General features: G+C 55.7%; 10 protein-coding genes across 10 annotated transcripts; 6 read left to right on the top strand and 4 right to left on the bottom strand.

Moving 5' to 3' along the window:
* Nucleotides 1-82: 82 nt before the first annotated feature.
* On the top strand, nucleotides 83-2,753 carry L969DRAFT_43942 (uncharacterized protein; the record flags this gene model as incomplete). The annotated part of the gene is made up of 5 exons (XM_014715449.1): nucleotides 83-1,298; nucleotides 1,351-1,804; nucleotides 1,891-2,067; nucleotides 2,120-2,632; nucleotides 2,675-2,753. The coding sequence occupies 5 exons, from the start codon at nucleotides 83-85 to the stop codon at nucleotides 2,751-2,753; spliced, it is 2,439 nt and encodes an 812-aa protein (XP_014570935.1).
* Nucleotides 2,754-2,755: 2 nt separating this feature from the next.
* On the bottom strand, nucleotides 2,756-3,751 carry L969DRAFT_91762 (uncharacterized protein; the record flags this gene model as incomplete). The annotated part of the gene is made up of 5 exons (XM_014715448.1): nucleotides 2,756-2,896; nucleotides 2,943-3,060; nucleotides 3,117-3,174; nucleotides 3,227-3,470; nucleotides 3,728-3,751. The coding sequence occupies 5 exons, from the start codon at nucleotides 3,749-3,751 to the stop codon at nucleotides 2,756-2,758; spliced, it is 585 nt and encodes a 194-aa protein (XP_014570934.1).
* A 168-nt stretch (nucleotides 3,752-3,919) lies between these two features.
* Nucleotides 3,920-4,919, top strand: L969DRAFT_84166 (uncharacterized protein). Its single transcript, XM_014715447.1, has 2 exons — nucleotides 3,920-4,055; nucleotides 4,117-4,919. Exons 1-2 carry the CDS (start codon nucleotides 3,983-3,985, stop codon nucleotides 4,752-4,754), a joined length of 711 nt encoding a protein of 236 aa, XP_014570933.1. The 5' UTR covers nucleotides 3,920-3,982; the 3' UTR covers nucleotides 4,755-4,919.
* A 27-nt stretch (nucleotides 4,920-4,946) lies between these two features.
* Nucleotides 4,947-7,511, bottom strand: L969DRAFT_84165 (uncharacterized protein). The gene is made up of 4 exons (XM_014715446.1): nucleotides 7,088-7,511; nucleotides 5,385-7,035; nucleotides 5,089-5,335; nucleotides 4,947-5,034 (listed from the first exon to the last, which is right to left on the bottom strand). Exons 1-4 carry the CDS (start codon nucleotides 7,378-7,380, stop codon nucleotides 4,955-4,957), a joined length of 2,271 nt encoding a protein of 756 aa, XP_014570932.1. The 5' UTR covers nucleotides 7,381-7,511; the 3' UTR covers nucleotides 4,947-4,954.
* Nucleotides 7,512-7,640: 129 nt separating this feature from the next.
* L969DRAFT_14510 (uncharacterized protein) lies at nucleotides 7,641-9,020 on the top strand (the record flags this gene model as incomplete). Its single annotated transcript, XM_014714896.1, has 2 exons — nucleotides 7,641-8,774; nucleotides 8,823-9,020. 2 exons carry the CDS (start codon nucleotides 7,641-7,643, stop codon nucleotides 9,018-9,020), a joined length of 1,332 nt encoding a protein of 443 aa, XP_014570382.1.
* A 128-nt stretch (nucleotides 9,021-9,148) lies between these two features.
* On the top strand, nucleotides 9,149-10,274 carry L969DRAFT_91758 (uncharacterized protein; the record flags this gene model as incomplete). Its single annotated transcript, XM_014715445.1, has 7 exons — nucleotides 9,149-9,166; nucleotides 9,222-9,403; nucleotides 9,459-9,572; nucleotides 9,624-9,703; nucleotides 9,753-9,937; nucleotides 9,995-10,099; nucleotides 10,152-10,274. 7 exons carry the CDS (start codon nucleotides 9,149-9,151, stop codon nucleotides 10,272-10,274), a joined length of 807 nt encoding a protein of 268 aa, XP_014570931.1.
* Nucleotides 10,275-10,297: 23 nt separating this feature from the next.
* On the bottom strand, nucleotides 10,298-11,134 carry L969DRAFT_142189 (uncharacterized protein). Its single transcript, XM_014715444.1, has 5 exons — nucleotides 11,094-11,134; nucleotides 11,006-11,041; nucleotides 10,859-10,950; nucleotides 10,697-10,805; nucleotides 10,298-10,649 (listed from the first exon to the last, which is right to left on the bottom strand). The coding sequence occupies exons 1-5, from the start codon at nucleotides 11,094-11,096 to the stop codon at nucleotides 10,389-10,391; spliced, it is 501 nt and encodes a 166-aa protein (XP_014570930.1). The 5' UTR covers nucleotides 11,097-11,134; the 3' UTR covers nucleotides 10,298-10,388.
* A 51-nt stretch (nucleotides 11,135-11,185) lies between these two features.
* Nucleotides 11,186-14,182, bottom strand: L969DRAFT_44021 (uncharacterized protein; the record flags this gene model as incomplete). The annotated part of the gene is made up of 5 exons (XM_014715443.1): nucleotides 11,186-11,349; nucleotides 11,401-12,814; nucleotides 12,865-12,924; nucleotides 12,971-13,357; nucleotides 13,406-14,182. The coding sequence occupies 5 exons, from the start codon at nucleotides 14,180-14,182 to the stop codon at nucleotides 11,186-11,188; spliced, it is 2,802 nt and encodes a 933-aa protein (XP_014570929.1).
* Nucleotides 14,183-14,395: 213 nt separating this feature from the next.
* L969DRAFT_69251 (uncharacterized protein) lies at nucleotides 14,396-14,893 on the top strand (the record flags this gene model as incomplete). The annotated part of the gene is made up of 3 exons (XM_014715442.1): nucleotides 14,396-14,425; nucleotides 14,483-14,595; nucleotides 14,658-14,893. The coding sequence occupies 3 exons, from the start codon at nucleotides 14,396-14,398 to the stop codon at nucleotides 14,824-14,826; spliced, it is 312 nt and encodes a 103-aa protein (XP_014570928.1). The 3' UTR covers nucleotides 14,827-14,893.
* Nucleotides 14,894-15,018: 125 nt separating this feature from the next.
* Nucleotides 15,019-17,681, top strand: L969DRAFT_100801 (uncharacterized protein; the record flags this gene model as incomplete). The annotated part of the gene is made up of 4 exons (XM_014715441.1): nucleotides 15,019-16,125; nucleotides 16,176-16,290; nucleotides 16,341-16,438; nucleotides 16,492-17,681. The coding sequence occupies exons 1-4, from the start codon at nucleotides 15,045-15,047 to the stop codon at nucleotides 17,679-17,681; spliced, it is 2,484 nt and encodes an 827-aa protein (XP_014570927.1). The 5' UTR covers nucleotides 15,019-15,044.
* Between the last annotated feature and the right edge of the window lie 164 nt (nucleotides 17,682-17,845).

Here is a 17,845-nt window from a genome sequence, read left to right as displayed (position 1 = left end):
CAGGCACGCTCGCTCGGCGACTCGGCTGTCACCCTGGCCGCCGCCGACTCCGCACTCGGCGTACGCTCAAGTCTGCCTGGAGATGGGCATCCATCATGGCCAGCTCTTCCAGAGCTCGCAGGTGCCCATCCTGACGATCATCTATACGATGAAGTCGACGCCATATGTTTGTATGCTCGGCGCACTTTGGTCATGGGCCACATATACCAACAGGCTACCGGCGAGCATACCTTCTGCCCCGGTGTCCCTCTGGCTCCTGCCGCTGTACATCTACCAAGCAGTAGAGATCCTTTTCTTTTTTGTGCAAGACTTCATGACGTTCAAAGCTCAAAGGCAGATCGACGGTGTCGTGCCAACGTTCTCTCGGCAATTCATTCGCAAAGTCTACGCTCGAGCTCTCGAAAACGGCATGGGTCAGCAGATTGACGCGCCAAATGCGAGGAGACGTGAATCTGTCGAGATGCAAGTCGCTCATTCCAATCAAGGCGACCCGGCGCGACACCTCAGTTTCATGAAGACGCCTTTGGCATTCGAAGATCCTCGTGCGTTGGCTTTCAGGCAGTCACAGAGCAAGTGGTTTCTTGGTGCCCCTTGGAGTGCCATCAAGCGTGACAACTTTCTGGAGTGGCTCGCTTGGAGCATGTACACTCAGCAGCTCACCGACATCCGATACGAGCATGCATCAGGCAAGAAACACAAGATCCATCCAGACGATACGTCTGATCCTTGCTCGGGCGACAAACTGGCTTTCCTCGACTGGTGTATGACATTAATTGAAGCTCGTGCCGGCTGTGAGATCACGCCGGGCTACAATCCCACTGTAAAATGTATCCGACTACACTTAGATCCAGTACAGGTCGAGAAGCGGCCTTTCTGGCTGTACGCAGGACTTCACTGCACTAATATCGCAATCTCTAGAGGCTTGGAAAGATCAGCAGGCTTTGTTCGCATACACGATAGAACGCATCAGTACGAGTACCTGCTTCGGATGCCACCAGACTGGCAACCTACCGATTCGCATTCATCCTTGCCGATCCTCGTTCTGCATGGACTGGGATGCGGCTTGATGCAGTACATTGAGCTCATTCGCTATTTGGCCAGCAAGGACGAGCTCAAGAATCGTCCCATCGTCATCGTCCTGCAACATCACATATCGATGGAGCTCTTCCGTAAGGCACACACGCGACCGCCCACACGAGCTCGCTTCGAGGCCGGCGCTCGGGCGATGATTGCACGGCATGGCTTCGAGAAAGGACTCGCCGTCCTGAGTCATTCGAACGGCACCATCGTCCATGGCTGTCAGTCATGTCCTTCTCTCACCTATCGCTGTTCTGACACAGGCATTTGCAGGGCTGCTCAAATCGTTCCCAGATCTCGTAAAGCGATCTTGCTTCACGGACCCAGTGACCTTCTGTCTATGGCAGCCCGACGTGCCACTCAATTTTCTGCGTGCAACGCCCAAGACAGGCATGGACAAGCTCATGCGCTACTTTGTCGCTCGCGAGCTAGGCGTCGCCATCACGCTGTCGAGGTACTTTGACTGGAGCTCCAATATCACCTTTTTCGAGGATATACCCGACCCGACCTCGCGCCATCACACGTTGATCTGTCTGGCGGAAGCAGACTCGATCCTATCGTCTACACTCATACGTGACTACTTTCTGGAGCGCGGTCTCAAGATGCTCGACCAAGGTGGCAATGTGCACGTTGAAAAGGGTGCCAAGCATGGCGAGATGCTCACTGTCGATGGGGACGGGCTCAAGCTGGTCGAAGCATGGCTCTGTGATCGTAGCGACGAGCACACGTGACGCTATTGTCTGAGCATTGCATGGATGTCCAGACTCACATACGCTTGATATGTCAATGCAAATGACGCGCGTCGCCTTGCAGTTTGCGTCGATCGATGCGGCGAGCTACCTGTGCTGGCCGCAGACAAGCTCAGCATGCGGTCGATACGGCAGCGTACCTCTCCAGACGGCATCTCTTCGGCTTCGGCGCCGCGAATCAACGCAGCAAAGCGCAAAAGCAAGGCAATGTGACGACATTTCACGAGCGCAAGATCTTGCCGTGAGCTCAGGCGTCCGCCGTTCATCCATAGTCAGCTGAGAGGCGATTGCAGTTATACTCGTCAGCAACTGTATTCGATCGTAGCAGACATAGACAACTACAGCAAATTTGTACCTTATTGCGTTGGCTCCAAAGTGCTCGCAACGCCTAGCATTGCCGGTCGCAGACCATGGCTTCTCGGCAGGACAGAGGGCGAACACCATCAGCTGCAAGCAGAGCTGACGATAGGCTACATGGGCTTCGAAGAGGCTTATGTATCGACTGTCGAGTGCGTCAAGTGGAATTCTGTGCAGGCGACTGCGAACCAGCACAGACTGTTTGAGACCCTCAAGACGTCTTGGACTCTTTCGCCTGCTGCATCCGCTTCGCCGCATCCAACAGCTTCTGGCGATCCCAATCCAGCCGCACACGGTCCTGGTCCGACAATGGTCAGCCTCGATCTGGCCTGGCGCTTCGCGAACCCGCTTCACGAAGCAGCAGCAGGAGCCGTCTTTGAGCGACTCAGCACAAAGACGCTCACCGCATTCATAGAGCGCGTCAGGCAGGTTTACGGGCCAGGCAAGGTGTAACATCAACGCAAATGGATAGACTGATGCGATTATGTGAGCGATATACAAATTAGTCGGGGCTTCCTGTCCATGCTGGATCTTCCTTTCGTGGGTATCTGCGTGTGCAAAGAGAGCTGACGTTACAGTAGAGGTCGGCAAGATGGCGTGTGTATTTTTACGATACTGACAATGATCTGACTCTGCACTCTGAGCCGCTCGCCCTCCTTTGACACTCTAGACGAGCGAGCCCGTGAAGCCGTTGCGCATACCGAGCTGCGAGGCTTGAACATCAGCAGTGAGACGATCTGCGCATACGGGGTAACATACGAAAATGGAGAGCACAAAGGCGCCTGTGAAGAGCAAGAAATTGATCCAGCCAAACGCGACTGCGCTTTGTAGCTGGTGGCAGTGAGCGATATTGGCAGTGCCGCAGCTGATGCTTCCTCTGTGGGATAGAAAGCCATCAGCCTGGATACATGAGATATCGCAAGAGCTGCATACCCAATGCCATTGGTCAGGGCAGCTGAGCCAGCGAGCCAGAAGAGCCACGTCAAGAACACTGCCGCGCTCGCATTAGCTGGGAGGATCTCTGCGGGACGCGCAAGCCTCACGGAAAGCTGCGTGAGATAGTGCGCCAAAGATGGGCGAGGCGGTCATGATGATGAATCCGACGAGGTAGGCGATCGAGAAGAGAATCGACCAGAGCGCGGTGAAGAGCAAGAATCGGGTGGAGCCTTCGATCAGGCTGCTCGGGTAATCATTGTTTCTGTTGTAAGAACCAACGAGGACGCCAGTCTGGACGAGCTCGACAAAGGTGAAGAAGATGATGACGCCAAAGTAGATAGGGTGCCCTCTCTGGAAATATATATCCGTAGAAAGTCACGGGCAGCGAATTGGATGAGCGTCCAGGGCGTCATCGAGGCGATGAGAGCGCGATGAGAGCATCGTCGAGGGTCGCGAAGAGCGCACGAGTCGAGTGTGAGGTCACAGCAGAGGCAGTGAAGGAGGGAGAAAGCAGGCCGTCAGCGCACGCTCGCGAAAAGGACAAAATGCGGTGTCGAGCGAACGCCGGAGGGCTAGCTCGAGCGGCTCGCATGGCATTGCTCGCTCACCTTGACATGGTCTTCTGCTCCCATCTTTGCTGTAGGCTGTGTACGAAAGGCTCAGTCTTTCTTCCTCTGTAAAAATTCCAGGCCCAAGAACCAAACTGGTTTGTTGTCTCTGACAGCGTCATCGATGATTCGAGTGGCGTCAGGAGATATGTATTGACGCACCTCTGACCGCGATCGCGCACGTGGCTATGGCGCAAGCGACCGCACCATACTTTTCTAGCGTAAGACGGCGACTGTTTCTGCGCTCGCACGAAGATGGTGCAGAGGCAGAAGCGGTCAGATGTGCCAGACATGGCAGTCCTCACACTCGATGACTTGCCGGAGCTCAGTGAGTCTCTTTGTCGAGTCCCGCACGGTGCCTCGATGCTGATCATACCGTGCGGGTCCAGCCATGAGCGATGCAAGCTCCCAATCGACCGCCAGCTCGTGCCAGCCCGAGTCAGTGCCAGACGAGCTCCTAGCCGATGCAAATGGTAAAGCGGACAGTTACTCTGCCGATCTCGAAGCCAGCCCATCTCCGACGCTCTCTTGCGAGATTCTGAGCTGGACAGAGCCACATGTTCACTTTGGTCGAAGGCGGGGCTCGCCTACCGTCAGATCACAGCGAGAGCGCAAGACGAGCATCAAGAGCGGCGCGAGTACGCCGACCAGAACTTCAAAGCGCTATGTCATGCCCTCGGACCTCGAGACAATGACGATAGACCCTCGTCAGCAGTCCATTCACTCTGTACTCAGTAACCCGGCCGCAGACAGTCACCAAGCACCACTGCATACTGTCCTCAGTACGTGCTCAGACGGCGCGCCTGTAAGCCCGACCGACGACCGCGAGGATACCGAGGGCGATATGCGAGGCAGGAGCACATCTGTTCGCGCAACGACGAATGCTTGGTGGTATCACGGTGCAAGCATGTCACCGTTGCGCAAAGCCAAACAAGTCCTCGCATCCGGCCGCGTCACGCGCTCTGGCAAACCGAGGGCGCACTCTCGGGAGCGTCAGCATCACTCGATCACTGCATCGCCTCAATGAAAGCACACCAGCAAAAAAAACCATACTCGCGCACATAGCCATACTCGCCTCAGTCGCAATACGTATTCGTGGCAGCCATTTCATTCCTTGTTGTACATAGCCCCGCTTGAAAAAGCTGATAGCACATTGCATAGTTGACAACAACAGAACAAAAGGCTTGGGTCTACAATCTTGTGGAGTGCTCAGACGAGTGCATGTGTTCATTTGCGGTCTTCCTCTTCCACTTGCAAGCCCGCATAGCGCAAGAGTGGCTCGATGTCGCGATCATCTGATAGCGCATCTGCTTGATTTTTCAACGTCAGCTCGCGAAGCGACGGTCGTATGCAGGACTGACCATTCGAAGACAGAGAGACTGTCTGAGTTATGGGTGACGTCGTCACGCCTGGCATGACTTGTGTGACATGGCCCTTGGTTCTCAGCTTATGCAAAGCTTCGTACTTTGCGAGCTCGGGCTTGCCCATCATTGCTTGTGCGCTTTGCAAAAAGAGCGAGAGTTCGTCCAAGCAGTCTGCGTACGAGTATTGCTCGCAAAGCTGATCCAGATGCTCTTCCAATGTTGAGCCCTCCTTGACCGTCAAGAACTATGAGCGAGTCAGCTCTCTGCTCTGCGCATCATCAACAGGTGCTCACCTCTTGCGTCCTGTCATGCATCTTCGTTTCGTATCGGGCGAGCGCATTATTGCGGACGCCGAACAGAAGCTTGGCAGCAGTGACGACCCGTTGAGTGTAGACCTCTTTCTTCAGCCTTCGCTTGCTGCCCTCGTCAAGGTCCTCTTGCTCTTCTTCGGACAAGTCAAGCAACTCCGATGCAGGTTGAGGCTCCCTAGCACGATACGCTGTACCCCAGCCTCTGCCGTGCCAGCCGCCACAGCCGACGCCCAGCAAGAGTTCTCCTGCCTCATAACCTTTCCATGACTCCATGACGAAGCCTTGCAGCATTGCCTGAGTCGACAAGTTGGCAAAGAGATCGTACCATGCAGTATAGACATGGTATGCACGATCTGCTGGTCCTGACCGCGATGGCGGCTCTTTCGGCAGCTGTGAGGCGCTGGCTTTTGCGCTCTCTTGCTGTCGGTCTCTGATTGCGTCTCTGTCCTCGCCAGCTTCGAGATCGAGCTCCCATTCTGGTTTGGTGCCTTCCTCTGCGGCATGTTGCGTAGGCGGCGACATCATCTCGGCTAGTTCGCCGAATAGCGCCTCTGAGACTATGATAAACTCGGGAATGATTTCTGCAAGGAGCAGTCGTTGTGTACCTGGCGCATGGGTCTCCGAAGCGGCGGCACTGCCAAGACCAGCACCGGGCGCACGAGAAGCGAGCAGAACTTGACCCGTTGCAGCATCTTTGCGCGTCTTTTGAGTGGAATGGATCCGACTGCGTTGAACTGCGGGGCAGACAGTACAGTCCCTCATGCGATGATTGCGACACCAGACGCCTTTTGGTACAGAAGCCGAGAAGATCTCAGCGGCGCGTGCTCGGATGGCTTGCTTATGGTTGATGCGATAGTCAATGTGCGGTGCAATCAGTTTGTCTGCAGGCAGAGCAACGATCTGACTTGGCGGGGAAACGTGCGCCGGTCGGGTTGAGCCACTGCCGACTTGAGAGAACTTGCGTTTGAGCAAAGCCTGAGAGACCTTGCTGCCTCTGAGCTCAGAGTGTGGTTGCTCAGGAGACGAGACAGGCACGAGCGCTTGTACCGATAGGGGCAATATGTCGATTGGCTTGTAAGATGGCAGCCTTGCACTCCTATCTGTCTGTACCTCTATCGAATTTGCAGATACAGACGAAGTCGGCCGCACGAGCTTGTCGTCAGATCCTGGCAGTGCAGTGTCGCTGGTGCTGACGACCTGATCGACTTCAGTCGTAGGTGAGAAGACCTCATTGAGTATCTTGACCAGTCTCCAACGGGTCTCGATATGCTTTCCCAATTCGAGGATGCCTTGATCTGATGTAGCAGAGACGAGTCCTCCTCGCTTCGCGCCATGTAAGGCGCTGCTCCGCTGCGTCGGCATCTCTGTCTGCTCTCCCAAGTTGAGCAGACTGGCTGGCGCAGGCGGTAGCCTGGCTTCTATGCTAGCCAAGATGTGGTGTCGCCCGCCGGACAGCATTCCATCGACGAGTTTCTCGAGTCCATCTGCCCTTTCACTATCAAGCGGTGGGATGACGAGGTCATCGTGTTGAGCGTGCTTGCGGTTCTCCGGTTCGCGATGCGCCTGCTCGGCTCTTCTCACAAGCGAAGTACTGTCGTCAATCGTCGCGAACCGCGCCTCGAGATTGAGATGTCTACCCGCTCCGATCAGCCAGAGGGATAGCCAAGCGGAGCTCGAAGACTCACATGAGATAGTCTATTATATTTTGCCGACAGGTGTTGCCTCTCGTCGGGATAGAATGGAGTAGATGGCTCGAGGCGTGCCTTGGGGCAACAAAGTCCTTGGGCGTTGGCTTGATTTCCTTGGCCGTCAAAGTGTCGGCAGCGGTCTTTCGCTGTTGTCGCAGATCGTCAGCAGAGATGGTACGATTCTTGAGCGATCTTCCGGGAGGTGGGTAGCCTGTTGTCGAGGCCAGATGGGGTACATTGAAGCAAGCTGGCCCATCTTTGCCCGCGGGCGTAAAGCTGAGCGCTGCCATGGTGTGTCTAGTGATCTAGTGCCTGACTTGCTCTCTATGCTTTGGGAGTAGGCGCTCGTCTAAGCTGCATGTCTATTCTCGATTCAGGCCAATCAGCGGAATGAGCCGGGATGCGAACTTCTCGAGTGCGGGCGCGCTCAGCAATGATCGTTTTCACGCCCCCTGGCTTTTCTTTTCTTTTTTCCCTAAATTAAATGAAACAGCGGACAGTTCGGCGATCGCCCGCGTCGTCGTTCGCTATGAGATCAATAGGTTGAGCCATGAACGGACACGTCGAGCATGCTGACGAAGTGGCCGGTTTTGGCACACGCTTGATCCATGCAGGCTCCGCTCCGGATGCTTCGACGAGCGCGGTCATACCGAGCCTATCGCTCAGCACGACTTATCAGCAAGAGCGAGTCGGCCATCACAAAGGTTTCGAGTATTCTCGTGCTGGCAACCCCAACAGACTCGGCTTTGAGACCCTGCTCGCCTCACTCGAGCTGCCACACCCTACGCAGACGACAGGAGCTCATGGACCGTTGGCGTTATGCTTCTCGTCGGGTAGCAATGCAACCGCGACGGTCATTCAGGCTCTGCTGACACCTGGCGACCACATGATCTGTATCGATACTTGCTACGGTGGAACCTATCGCTACATCAAACGCGTAGCTGGACCCGTCCAACGCATCGATGCAGACTTTGTTGCGCTCTCTCTCAACGCCAAAGAATCAGATCCCATCAGAGCCGCAGCAGATAGACTCGAGACTGCGATCAGACCAGGCAAGACCAAGCTCGTCTGGATAGAGACACCCTGCAATCCTACGATGACGATAGCAGACATCGCCTCACTCGCCGCTGTAGCTCATCGACATCAGGCTCTCCTCGTCGTCGACAATACGTTCAGCAGTCCCTACTTCTGTCAGCCTCTCACGCTGGGCGCAGACGTTGTGACGCATTCGATCACAAAGTTCATCAACGGTCATTCGGATGTTGTGGCTGGAGCCATCATCACCCGTCATGAACACCTCATGCCTGCTTTGAGGTTCCATCAGAATGCATCGGGCGGTGTGCCTTCGCCGTTCGACTGCTGGCTTGCTCAGAGGGGCGCAAAGACGCTCGAGATACGCATGCAGCGTTCTGCATCGACAGCGCTCTACCTCGCGCAGTTCCTCTCGCAGAGCAAGCAAGTCCAAAGGGTCAATTATCCCGGCATGATCGATCGTCCGCTGCGAGAAGTAGTGTGGAATCAGATGACGCCCGACTCACAAGCCTTTGCGCGTTCGCAAGGCTATAGCAGCGATACACATATACCCTCTAGCGGCATTCTCTCCTTCTACCTGGCCATTCCCGAAGGCATCCAAGCGATCACAGCAAGCGACGCCTTTCTCTCGTCTTTGCGCATCGCCGTTCTCGTAAGCTGCCCATCTCAAACTGATTTTCGAGGCTGACGCGTGCAGCAGGCTGAGAGTCTAGGGGGTGTAGAGAGTCTGGCATGCTTGCCTGCAGCGATGACCCACGCTGCTATCAGTCCGGAAGATAGAGCAAAGGCAGGCATAGATGATTCGCTCGTCAGACTTAGCGTCGGCTTAGAATCCCCCGAAGATCTCAAAGCTGACATCGAGCGAGGTCTCCGGGCTGTCGCTGCCTTACGACCATAGGAAAGACGCTTAAAGACTGTTGTTGTCGCTAGTCCATGTCCTTCAAACTCGAGACCTTGACTCGTCTCGAGCTCGACCGACGCGCCTAATAATCTGTCTACGTCACGACAAACGAGCGCACCGGCGGCATGCTGGAAGAATGTCTGGTGAGCCAAGCTTAGCTCTCAGTATGCCAAGTCGGCTCAGCTGGGCACTCCCCAGGACCTCATGCGACGGCTGCCGCCCCAGCGGACGACTGAGAACCTCAGCAAGTTGCTCGAGCTGTGCCCCGACTTGGCAGAAGATCTCCTGAGCTCGGTCGACCAGCCTCTCGTCATCCGAACGGATCGTGCCGGTCGTCAGTACCTCTGCTGCGACTATAACCGCGACGGCGACAGCTGGAGGCAAGCTTTGCAGGCTCAATGAGGCTTGTGTCCTCATTGGTAGTACATTTTGCAGGTCACCGTGGACGAACGAGTACGACCCACCGCTCAGCGATGGAGCAATGCCGTCGGACAGGCTACGCAAAGTCGAAGAGGCCGCCAATGACGCTTTCGATGTCTATCGCGACATGTACGTCAATGCTCTCGTCTGCCAGTGCGATTGTCTCATGGGCTCTGATAGGTACTATGGCGGCGGTCTATCATCTGTCTATCTATGGGACACCGACGACGGCTTCGCTGGCGTTGTTCTGCTGCAGAAAGGTATGCCAAATGACTTTCATGAAGGGATCAATCTCACGCGACCTGACAGCCTATGTGCCAAGCGAGAAGCCAGACAACCTGCTCAGGAGCACTTGGGACTCCATACACGTCTTTGAGATGACAGACAAGGGACGCTCGTCTACTGTCAAGCTCACCAGCACGGTCCTGCTGCATTTGGTAAGGCATGATCCGTCTGTGGGTGAGCTAGAGCTGGGTGGAAGCATGACGCGCCAGGTGATTTACTCTCTATTCGAGCCCGGAAAGGCTGCTGATTGGGATACACGATTGCAGCTCGAGCAAGAAGTCACGCGAGATTCCTCTCTGCCTCAACCACATGTCGTCTGTCTTGGCCGGATCATCGAAGACATGGAGGCAAAGATGCGCAATCTACTTCAGGTCCGCGTCGCATTCATGCAATATTTGCTCAACTCACATTGAGCCCCCGCAGGAGGTCTACTTTCAAAAGTCTGCCAATATCTGCAATGACATTCGATCGATCCAAGGACTGGCAGAAGGCAAGCGTCGTGCCGACCTACAAGGCGAGCTTGTCGGTCTCCTGCGAAAGACCTGATCGACCAGCACAAGCATGTCTAGCTCTTGTTGTGCCATCAATCGCATCGCATGTTGCAATGCGTGCAATCGCGTCCTGCTCGAGCGAAATATCCCAGCGCCTGAGCAGATTCAGTCACCTCGCAGCCGCTTGATCTGCCAGAGGGTTCGCATGGATCTCAACCCTAGTTAGTCGAATCTCATGGATCGGTCTGAACTTTTCGTTGACGGTGACTTTTTCCATAGCGTCCAGCGTTGTGTCCAGACCATCAATGACTTTGCCAATGATCGTGTATTTCCCATCAAGATGGCTCTGCTTGGCATAGGTGATGAAGAATTGTGCTTTGTTCGTGTCAGGTCCCTTATTGGCCATTGCGACGATGCCTCGAGCATTGAACTGCGACATTGCTCAGCCCACGCATCAGATGATGGACGCCAGCATACCTTGAGCGTCGAACGGATCTCGTCGGCGAATGTGCCTCCCCATATTGACTTGCCGCCTTTACCCGTGCCTGTAGGGTCGCCAGTCTGAATCATGAAGCCTTTCATATTCCTGTCATATCGGCTCAGCTAAGCAATAGCGCTCATGAGACAAGAGTAACGGACCGGTGCCATATGACTCCGTCATACGCTCCACTGGCGCATAGAGCCAGAAAGTTCTCTGCCGCCTTGGGCACGCTTTCGCAAAAGACTTCAATCTGGAGCCGGCAAGCACTTTAGCGGCAGCGAGAGAGCTGACAGCCTCCTGCCGACCTTAAGTTCGCCGAGCGTAGTATACAGCGTGACCGACTGAAGACGAGATCAGGATCATGCCCGGTACATGGTCGAGAGCAGCACTCACCATCGTCGTTTGTGCGAAAGCGTACGAAAGCTTACGCGAACGACGCGACAACATTCGATACGGACTGGATTGCAATGCAATGACATGGACGTTTACTCTTCCTCTTCCTCCTCCTCTTCGTCACCTTCCTCCTCATCCATCTGAGTGGCCGGCGTGTAACGATCGGCTTTGGACATGCGTTGCATCTGGTAGCGCGCGACGGATTCCTTGATGATGGGATACCACGGGGCCAGCTCAACAGGCAAGTTCTCTCCAGCTGCATGGCTCGAATCAGCATCACTGGACCCAGTGAAAACAGAACGCTTACATTTGAGTCCTCTGAGCCAGCGCTGTCGGCATTGATGATAGCTTCGACTGGGCACGCATTTGCTCACTGCGTCCCAACGCTGACCATGCTGTGCTACCGCCTTGGCTAGCAACTCATCCTCAGCCAGGTTCCACTTGACATAGGGTGATCTCTGTCGCTTTGCGCCTGGTTCTGATGCTTTTGCTTGAGCGCGCGCGACTGCAACAGGCGGTGTGGGAACGGCGCTTGTGCTCGCGCTCGCGCTGGGTCCACTAGAAGGGCGGGGCGGAACAGGGTTAAAGGAGAGCTTTGGCGCAGTCTGCATTGGCGTAGGCTGCATGGGGAACCCCTGGTAGAGCATCCCGCCATTCGCTGCAGTGCCCGGCCACGCATTGGGGGCGGGCATCGTCTGATAGATCTGATTGGGTGGACGTGTAGGACCTGACGTACTCGTCGGAAGTGGTGCGGGTGGAAATTGAAAGTGCTGTCGGGTCGCGTTCATGGTCTGCTGAGGCATCTTGAGCGCTTGTCGCTGTGGAAACTGATCGCCCAGCAAATTATTGCCGCTAGGAGCCTGTGAGAACATGCTGTGTGGTTCTTCACGGAAGCGTGAGAAGTCGAGGCTCGCAGTGGGCTGACTGCGAACAGGCGATTCAGTCATTGCGTTGTGCTGGTCCGGCTGCATAAGCATATGATCAGACTGTTGACTCGCAGCGGCTTGGTCTGCGAGGACGTCTAGCGCGCTGAAGACACGCTGATGGCGTTGTGGTGACGCGTCCAGCTGTGCGCTCTGGCTGCGCGGTGGCGATACAGCAGGCTGACCGAGTTCGCGAGGACGCTGACCCGGAGACCACTGTATCGAGTCTGTGCCTCTTTCGAAGCTGACACCTTGCGAAGGAGCAAGTCGTCTTCGCTTTGCTTCCCGATCCTCGTGCTCCAGCGCAGTCGCAGCCTGAATGAGATCGGTCATGCCGGATGGTATGCTGGCCTGACTGACACTCGGACGATGTCCAAACGCTCTCTGACTCTTAGGCGTTCCGAATGACTTTTGTCGGGCCCTTACGGGCGTGCGCTGGTACACCTGTTCGTCTTCATCGAGGTCCGATTCGCTTGCCAGCCTTGGCCCACGTCCACGTGCAGTCGGCGTGCTTCGCAGGTCTGGGGGTGCCTGCTGGACGAGTCGGATGTTGCGCTTGACCTGTGCCATCCGTTTGCCAGCAAGAATGAGATGCTCTGCTTCTGCGTCCCCCATGACGGGCGCTCGAACTTTGCGCCAATCTTCCGAAAACGTATTGGCAGCGTCGACACGTTCACCCGGTGCGAGAGGACGGGCTTCTGCTTGTTCGATGACGATAGGCGCGCCATTGATGAGCTTCGGTCTCAATGCTCTGATCTCCGCTTCGAGTCGATGTGTGAGCGCTTCTTGCTCGTGTAGCTACGTGCTCGAGGGTCAGAAAATGCTGCGGCGGGCTGTTGTAGACTTACGCGTTTCTTGAGGTACACCTTATCCGCTTGTAGCAGCTTCTTTTGCTTTTCCGTTTCGAGCTGCAGAGACATCAGCTCGACTTCTTTAGAGCCTGAATGTACTTACCACCTGACCAACGGTAGGGGCGCTATGCTGCGATGTTCCCCAGCCGGCGGAATATAAACCCTTTTGCTCGGCTGCCTCGCTCTCTGGTAGCGGTACAAAGACAGATGCTTCTTCGCCAGTGTGGCCTAGACCTGCACGCGCTTCGCCATCCGGATGCGTATACGACGGCATAGCTTTGAGCACTTTGGCGTTGGCCTGGGCGAATGCGTTGGCGGTTTGCTGGTGCTGTGCTGCTAGCTTGCGCGCTAACGCCCTTGCTTCTCTCTTGAGCAGCTCAGTCTCCACCAGCCAACGCTCTTTCTCTGCAGTCGCCTGAGCTTGAAAGACAGAATGAAGCGAGACGAGCTGTGTGGCGAGCATGCGTATCCGTTGATCTTTCTCCCGCAACTGTTTTGTCGTTAGTGCGATTGCTTGAGGGAGAAGCCATTGACCCACCTGAGTGGCTTGCGCTTCGGATCGCTCTCCAGAAGCGATGAGGTGGGTCACAAGTTTCAGTCCAGCTTCTTTCAGAGGCTCGACAGCCGCCGTCTCTTCGATCATATCTTTATACGTCGTCAGGCCGTCTTGCGAGAGTATGCGCTCATCCGGCAGCAGTGTCTGGTCCTGTACGGCATCGTCATTGACCAGGGCTGTCGAAAAGGCGAATGCTTCTCTCATCGCTCTCGAGTACTCTTGCGATCCTACCGAGCCGTTCTGCGCGGGACTATCGCTTACGCCTCTTCCGTGTGCCAAGGGCGACTTGGTCGGTGATCGATTGAGCATCGATGTCAGTAATCCGATGGACATGCCCGGGCTGAGCAAGACATTAGAAGGCAGGCCATTAGGACTGTCCGCCGCGGCGGCTACAGCTGCCGGGGTGGCATGGTGGTTGTTCCTGGGCGTTTTCGTCATGTCTGGCGTTGTGACCTGCCTCTTCGGTGTAGTAGCGCTTTCGTCATCAAGGCCATTGATGAGACTCGCGGCCACATCTTTGAGATCAGGTCGAGGACGTGCGCCATTCAACGTCGTCGTCGTCGTCGTCAACGGTGAGTCGAATGTCGAGTGTGCCAAATGCGGTATCTGGTTCGCCCTGCTGGACGATATCGCTCCAAACTCGAAGGAGGGAGCCGAAGGGGTCGGGGCAGACTCGGTCGAGGGAGTGATGGACCGCAATGCCGTAGCGGGATCGCCAAACGACAAGTCGAGATCTTCCATCCCGACCGAGTGCGCCATGACGTTCGGACAGCTTCCTCGGTACGCTCGAAAGTGGTCTGCCCTGACTGCGGAGCACGCCCTTGCACCTCAGACCCGAGCTGGCTCGTTGATTTTCTGAGTTGACTTTGGTTTTGGCTTTTGCGAGATATCAAACCAATATTTCTCACGCTCGGCGACCCGCCTCGTGTCACGACTTCCCTGAGCCCGAAAGGCAGAAGTGCAAGATTCGTCATGTCCAGCGCAGATTATGCAGCCGCTCTCGTACGCCCTTCTCGAGATGTTCTTGATCGTGCATGCTCAAGATTGGCGGCTGTACAGGATGACTGGTCGTCAGGCGACGTGTTCAGACCACCCGTGCCTACCACGTTATTGCCCGGTATAGGCTTCTCACTGCTCGCCGTCAGCTTTGCCTTGACCTTCTACTTCACGACGTGAGCATCATCCGCACAAGACGCTGATCGCATACTGACCTCACGGGTCGTACAATGTTCAGTCTGCCAAAGACGACAGTGCCTGCCAAGGAGCTCCTCATAGCAGCGGTCGTTAGCCTCATGGCAGGCATGGGCACGGTAGCGACGTTCTGTACACTTGGTATCAGGCAAGCATTGTCATCACTGATGCTAGGTACGATGCTCATTAAGGACAATGCGCACAGCGTATGAGGGCTGGACAGATTCGATAGACAACGATAACAGGCAGCCCGCAAAAGTCATGATGATGTTGTAGCAGTATGTTTGTACATCCAATCGATGTGTCGGCCGGGTCAGGACTCTGCGAGAGATGCGTCGTCTGTTATCGGGTGCAGTATGCAGTGAGGCGAGGACACGCGGACACGCGCGTTTCCCACTGAGCTTCGAGAGCTTCCGGGCCAACGAGCGCCATGTCGGACCAGCCAGACGAAGACTCTCTGCGCCCGCTCGACTGGGGCGCCGAGAGACTAGCAGCACAACAGGCTATCATGGAGGAAGAGGCCCGCACGAGAGCCGAGACAAGCGGTACCGATGCACTTGTTCGTCAGACCTTGCTCGATGTGTCGCAGGAACACATCCCTCTCGCTTCAGTGCGTCCGAGACCCTCTAGCGACTATGAAGCGCTCTTCTTGCAAGGAGCCGAGCAACGACGCCAGCTCTGGGCAGCACAAGCTGCATTCTCGAGCAGGATGCACAATGTCGTGCCACCCGAGGTCAGACCAACGGCAGCAGAGACTGTCCAGCCTCTCGGTGGTGCAGAAGAGTCATCCAGTGAGCTTCAGACAGAGTCTGCCATCCCATGGAGACGGCCAAGTCGGACGGAGACGCTAGGTTCTGAACCTAGAGCACCCACCTCGGCAGATCGGCACAATCTGTTCACGTCTCCGAGCAGAACTTGGCGTCCGATCGTCACTGGCGAGGAGCAGAGGCGCGTCTCGATGAGCATCGCAGGCGTCACAACGACTGCTCCACGGCCAGGAAGCAATACTAGCAGCGCGTCTCCCCGGTCCGACAGCGAGTCCAATTCGAGGGCGCCCGTCTCATTTGAGGCGATGCCGAGCACGGCTGAGCTATCTGCTGTCATCAGATCGCTCGGAAAGCCGCCAGCCTCGCCTCCGACTAGCCATGCAAGCGTGCGGTTCAGCGTGCCCAAATATCTCAAGCAATCGCAGTTTTACTCACAGATGACCACCGTGGCCCCATCGAGCACCACGCCACGGAGGCCAGATTCGCCAGAAGAGAACATGCCGACGCCAGAGTCATCAAGTCTCGGCTCACGTCGGTCTGCAGTCAATCTGGAGCGGTTGACGCGCTATCCTAACAACCGCCAATCGAATAAGATGAAGAAAGCGTTGCTGGCCAATTACCTCGCCAATCTGGCAGAAGGTGCGAGCTCTGACTGGACAATCAATCTACCGACTTGTTGGGATACCGAAGACAAGAGCGGTCTCATCTCTGTCTCACGCGATTGTCTCACCGTTAGCTTTGAGGGTACAGTCACTCACAGCTACTCAGCAGACCGGCTGCTGACAGAAGCACAGGCTCTGGCAAGAACGGCGACCGAGATGCTGCTGCGATAAGAGCCAATCGCCCGATCCCGCCTCAGTGTGGCGTGTTCTTTTGGGAAGCACAAATTGTCAGCAAAGGCCTCTCTGGGTATGTCATTGATGTCTATGCAGATCCATCGCTCACTCGCGCTCCGACAGTTACATTGGCGTTGGCTTCTCGACGCTGACCGTTTCCCTGTCGCGCCTGCCGGGCTGGGAAGCAGATTCTTACGGCTATCATGGAGATGACGGCAACGGTGTGTCTCCAGCGGCTTGGTCATCGCGCTGGACTCATACGAAACCGTTGTAGCGTTCTGCTCGCATGGCTCGGGCAAGAAATTTGGTCCTCAATTTACTACTGGCGACGTAATCGGTTGCGGCATCGATTGGGCTTTGGACACAGCCTTCTATACCAAGAACGGCGTCTTCATCGGCTACGCTTTTCCAGGCCTTGACGGCCATCAACTCTACCCCTCGGTCGGCATGCGAACGCCCGGCGAAGTCGTCAGGGCCAACTTCGGTCAGATGCCCTTTGTATTCGATATCGAAAGCTATATCCGCAAGAGCAAGTCCCAGGTCAACAGCAGCGTCCTAGCTTACACTTTGTCGAGTCTGCCGGATGCTACGAAGACCAAGCCAAAGACTGATCGAGAGGTCATTGAGGATCTCATCGCTGCTCACCTGGCGCATCAAGGCCATCTTGACACTTTGCGATCCTTTCATGAACAGCGCGCTCATTTGCGCAGCTTCGGTACAATATCCGGTCCGCCGGCTTCTGTAGAGAGTGGCAGCGCGCTGCCAATATCGACAGACATCTTGGGCGACGCGCAAAAGCGCAAAGACGTGAGGACTGCGATTCTACAAGGCGACATCGAGGCTGCACTGTCTCTCATCCAGGCGGAGTATCCGGTCATCTTCCTCGACGAGTCAACAGGACCAGGCATCCTGTTCAAGCTTCGAGTCAGACAATTCATCGAGACTATCATTCGCGCGAATCTGTCAGAGTCACCCACCGCGGATGAAGACATGCTGTCAGATGACGCATCAGAATCTGGCGGCTCGCAGAATACGGCAAAGCTGGTCACAGCGCCTGCCAAGTCGGCACGTCAGCAGCAAAAGCAGCGTGCTACCAGTCCAGAAACTCCAGCTAAGCTCCTCGACAGCGCACTAGCACAAGGACGCACTTTGCAGGCCGACTATGGCAGCGATACACGAATCGAGACCATCTCAACCCTGCAAGAAGCTTTCAGCCTGATCGCTTACAACTCATTCGATAGTTTGCCCGAACACCTCACACAGCTTGTCGGCTCAGAAGCTCGTCTTGCGCTCGCGAAGGAGACCAATTCTGCCATCTTGCTCTCACAGGGTATGTGCAAAGAGCCGCCTATCGAGGCGGTGTACCGACAAGCGTCAGCCTGCATAAGCCATGCTGGCTGGGCAGGCTCGGGTCAGGCTGCGCTCATCGACCCAGCTCAGGAAGTCTTAAGACCGAATGATTAGCTCATAAGCATGCCCGTCAAGTCATTGCACAGTCATAACGGATTCTATTCGCCAGAACAACAGGATGATGACGTTGACAATGAGTAGAAGTACAGTGACTTGATCTGACCGTCGCTCTTACAATTCATTCCCTGAGGAGTTGTCGTCATAATTTCGTCCTTTCG

Source organism: Mixia osmundae (genome assembly GCF_000708205.1).
Source record: "Mixia osmundae IAM 14324 unplaced genomic scaffold scaffold_1, whole genome shotgun sequence".
Classification (NCBI taxonomy): Eukaryota; Fungi; Basidiomycota; class Mixiomycetes; order Mixiales; family Mixiaceae; genus Mixia; species Mixia osmundae.
This window is presented reverse-complemented; position numbering and strand designations above follow the sequence as displayed.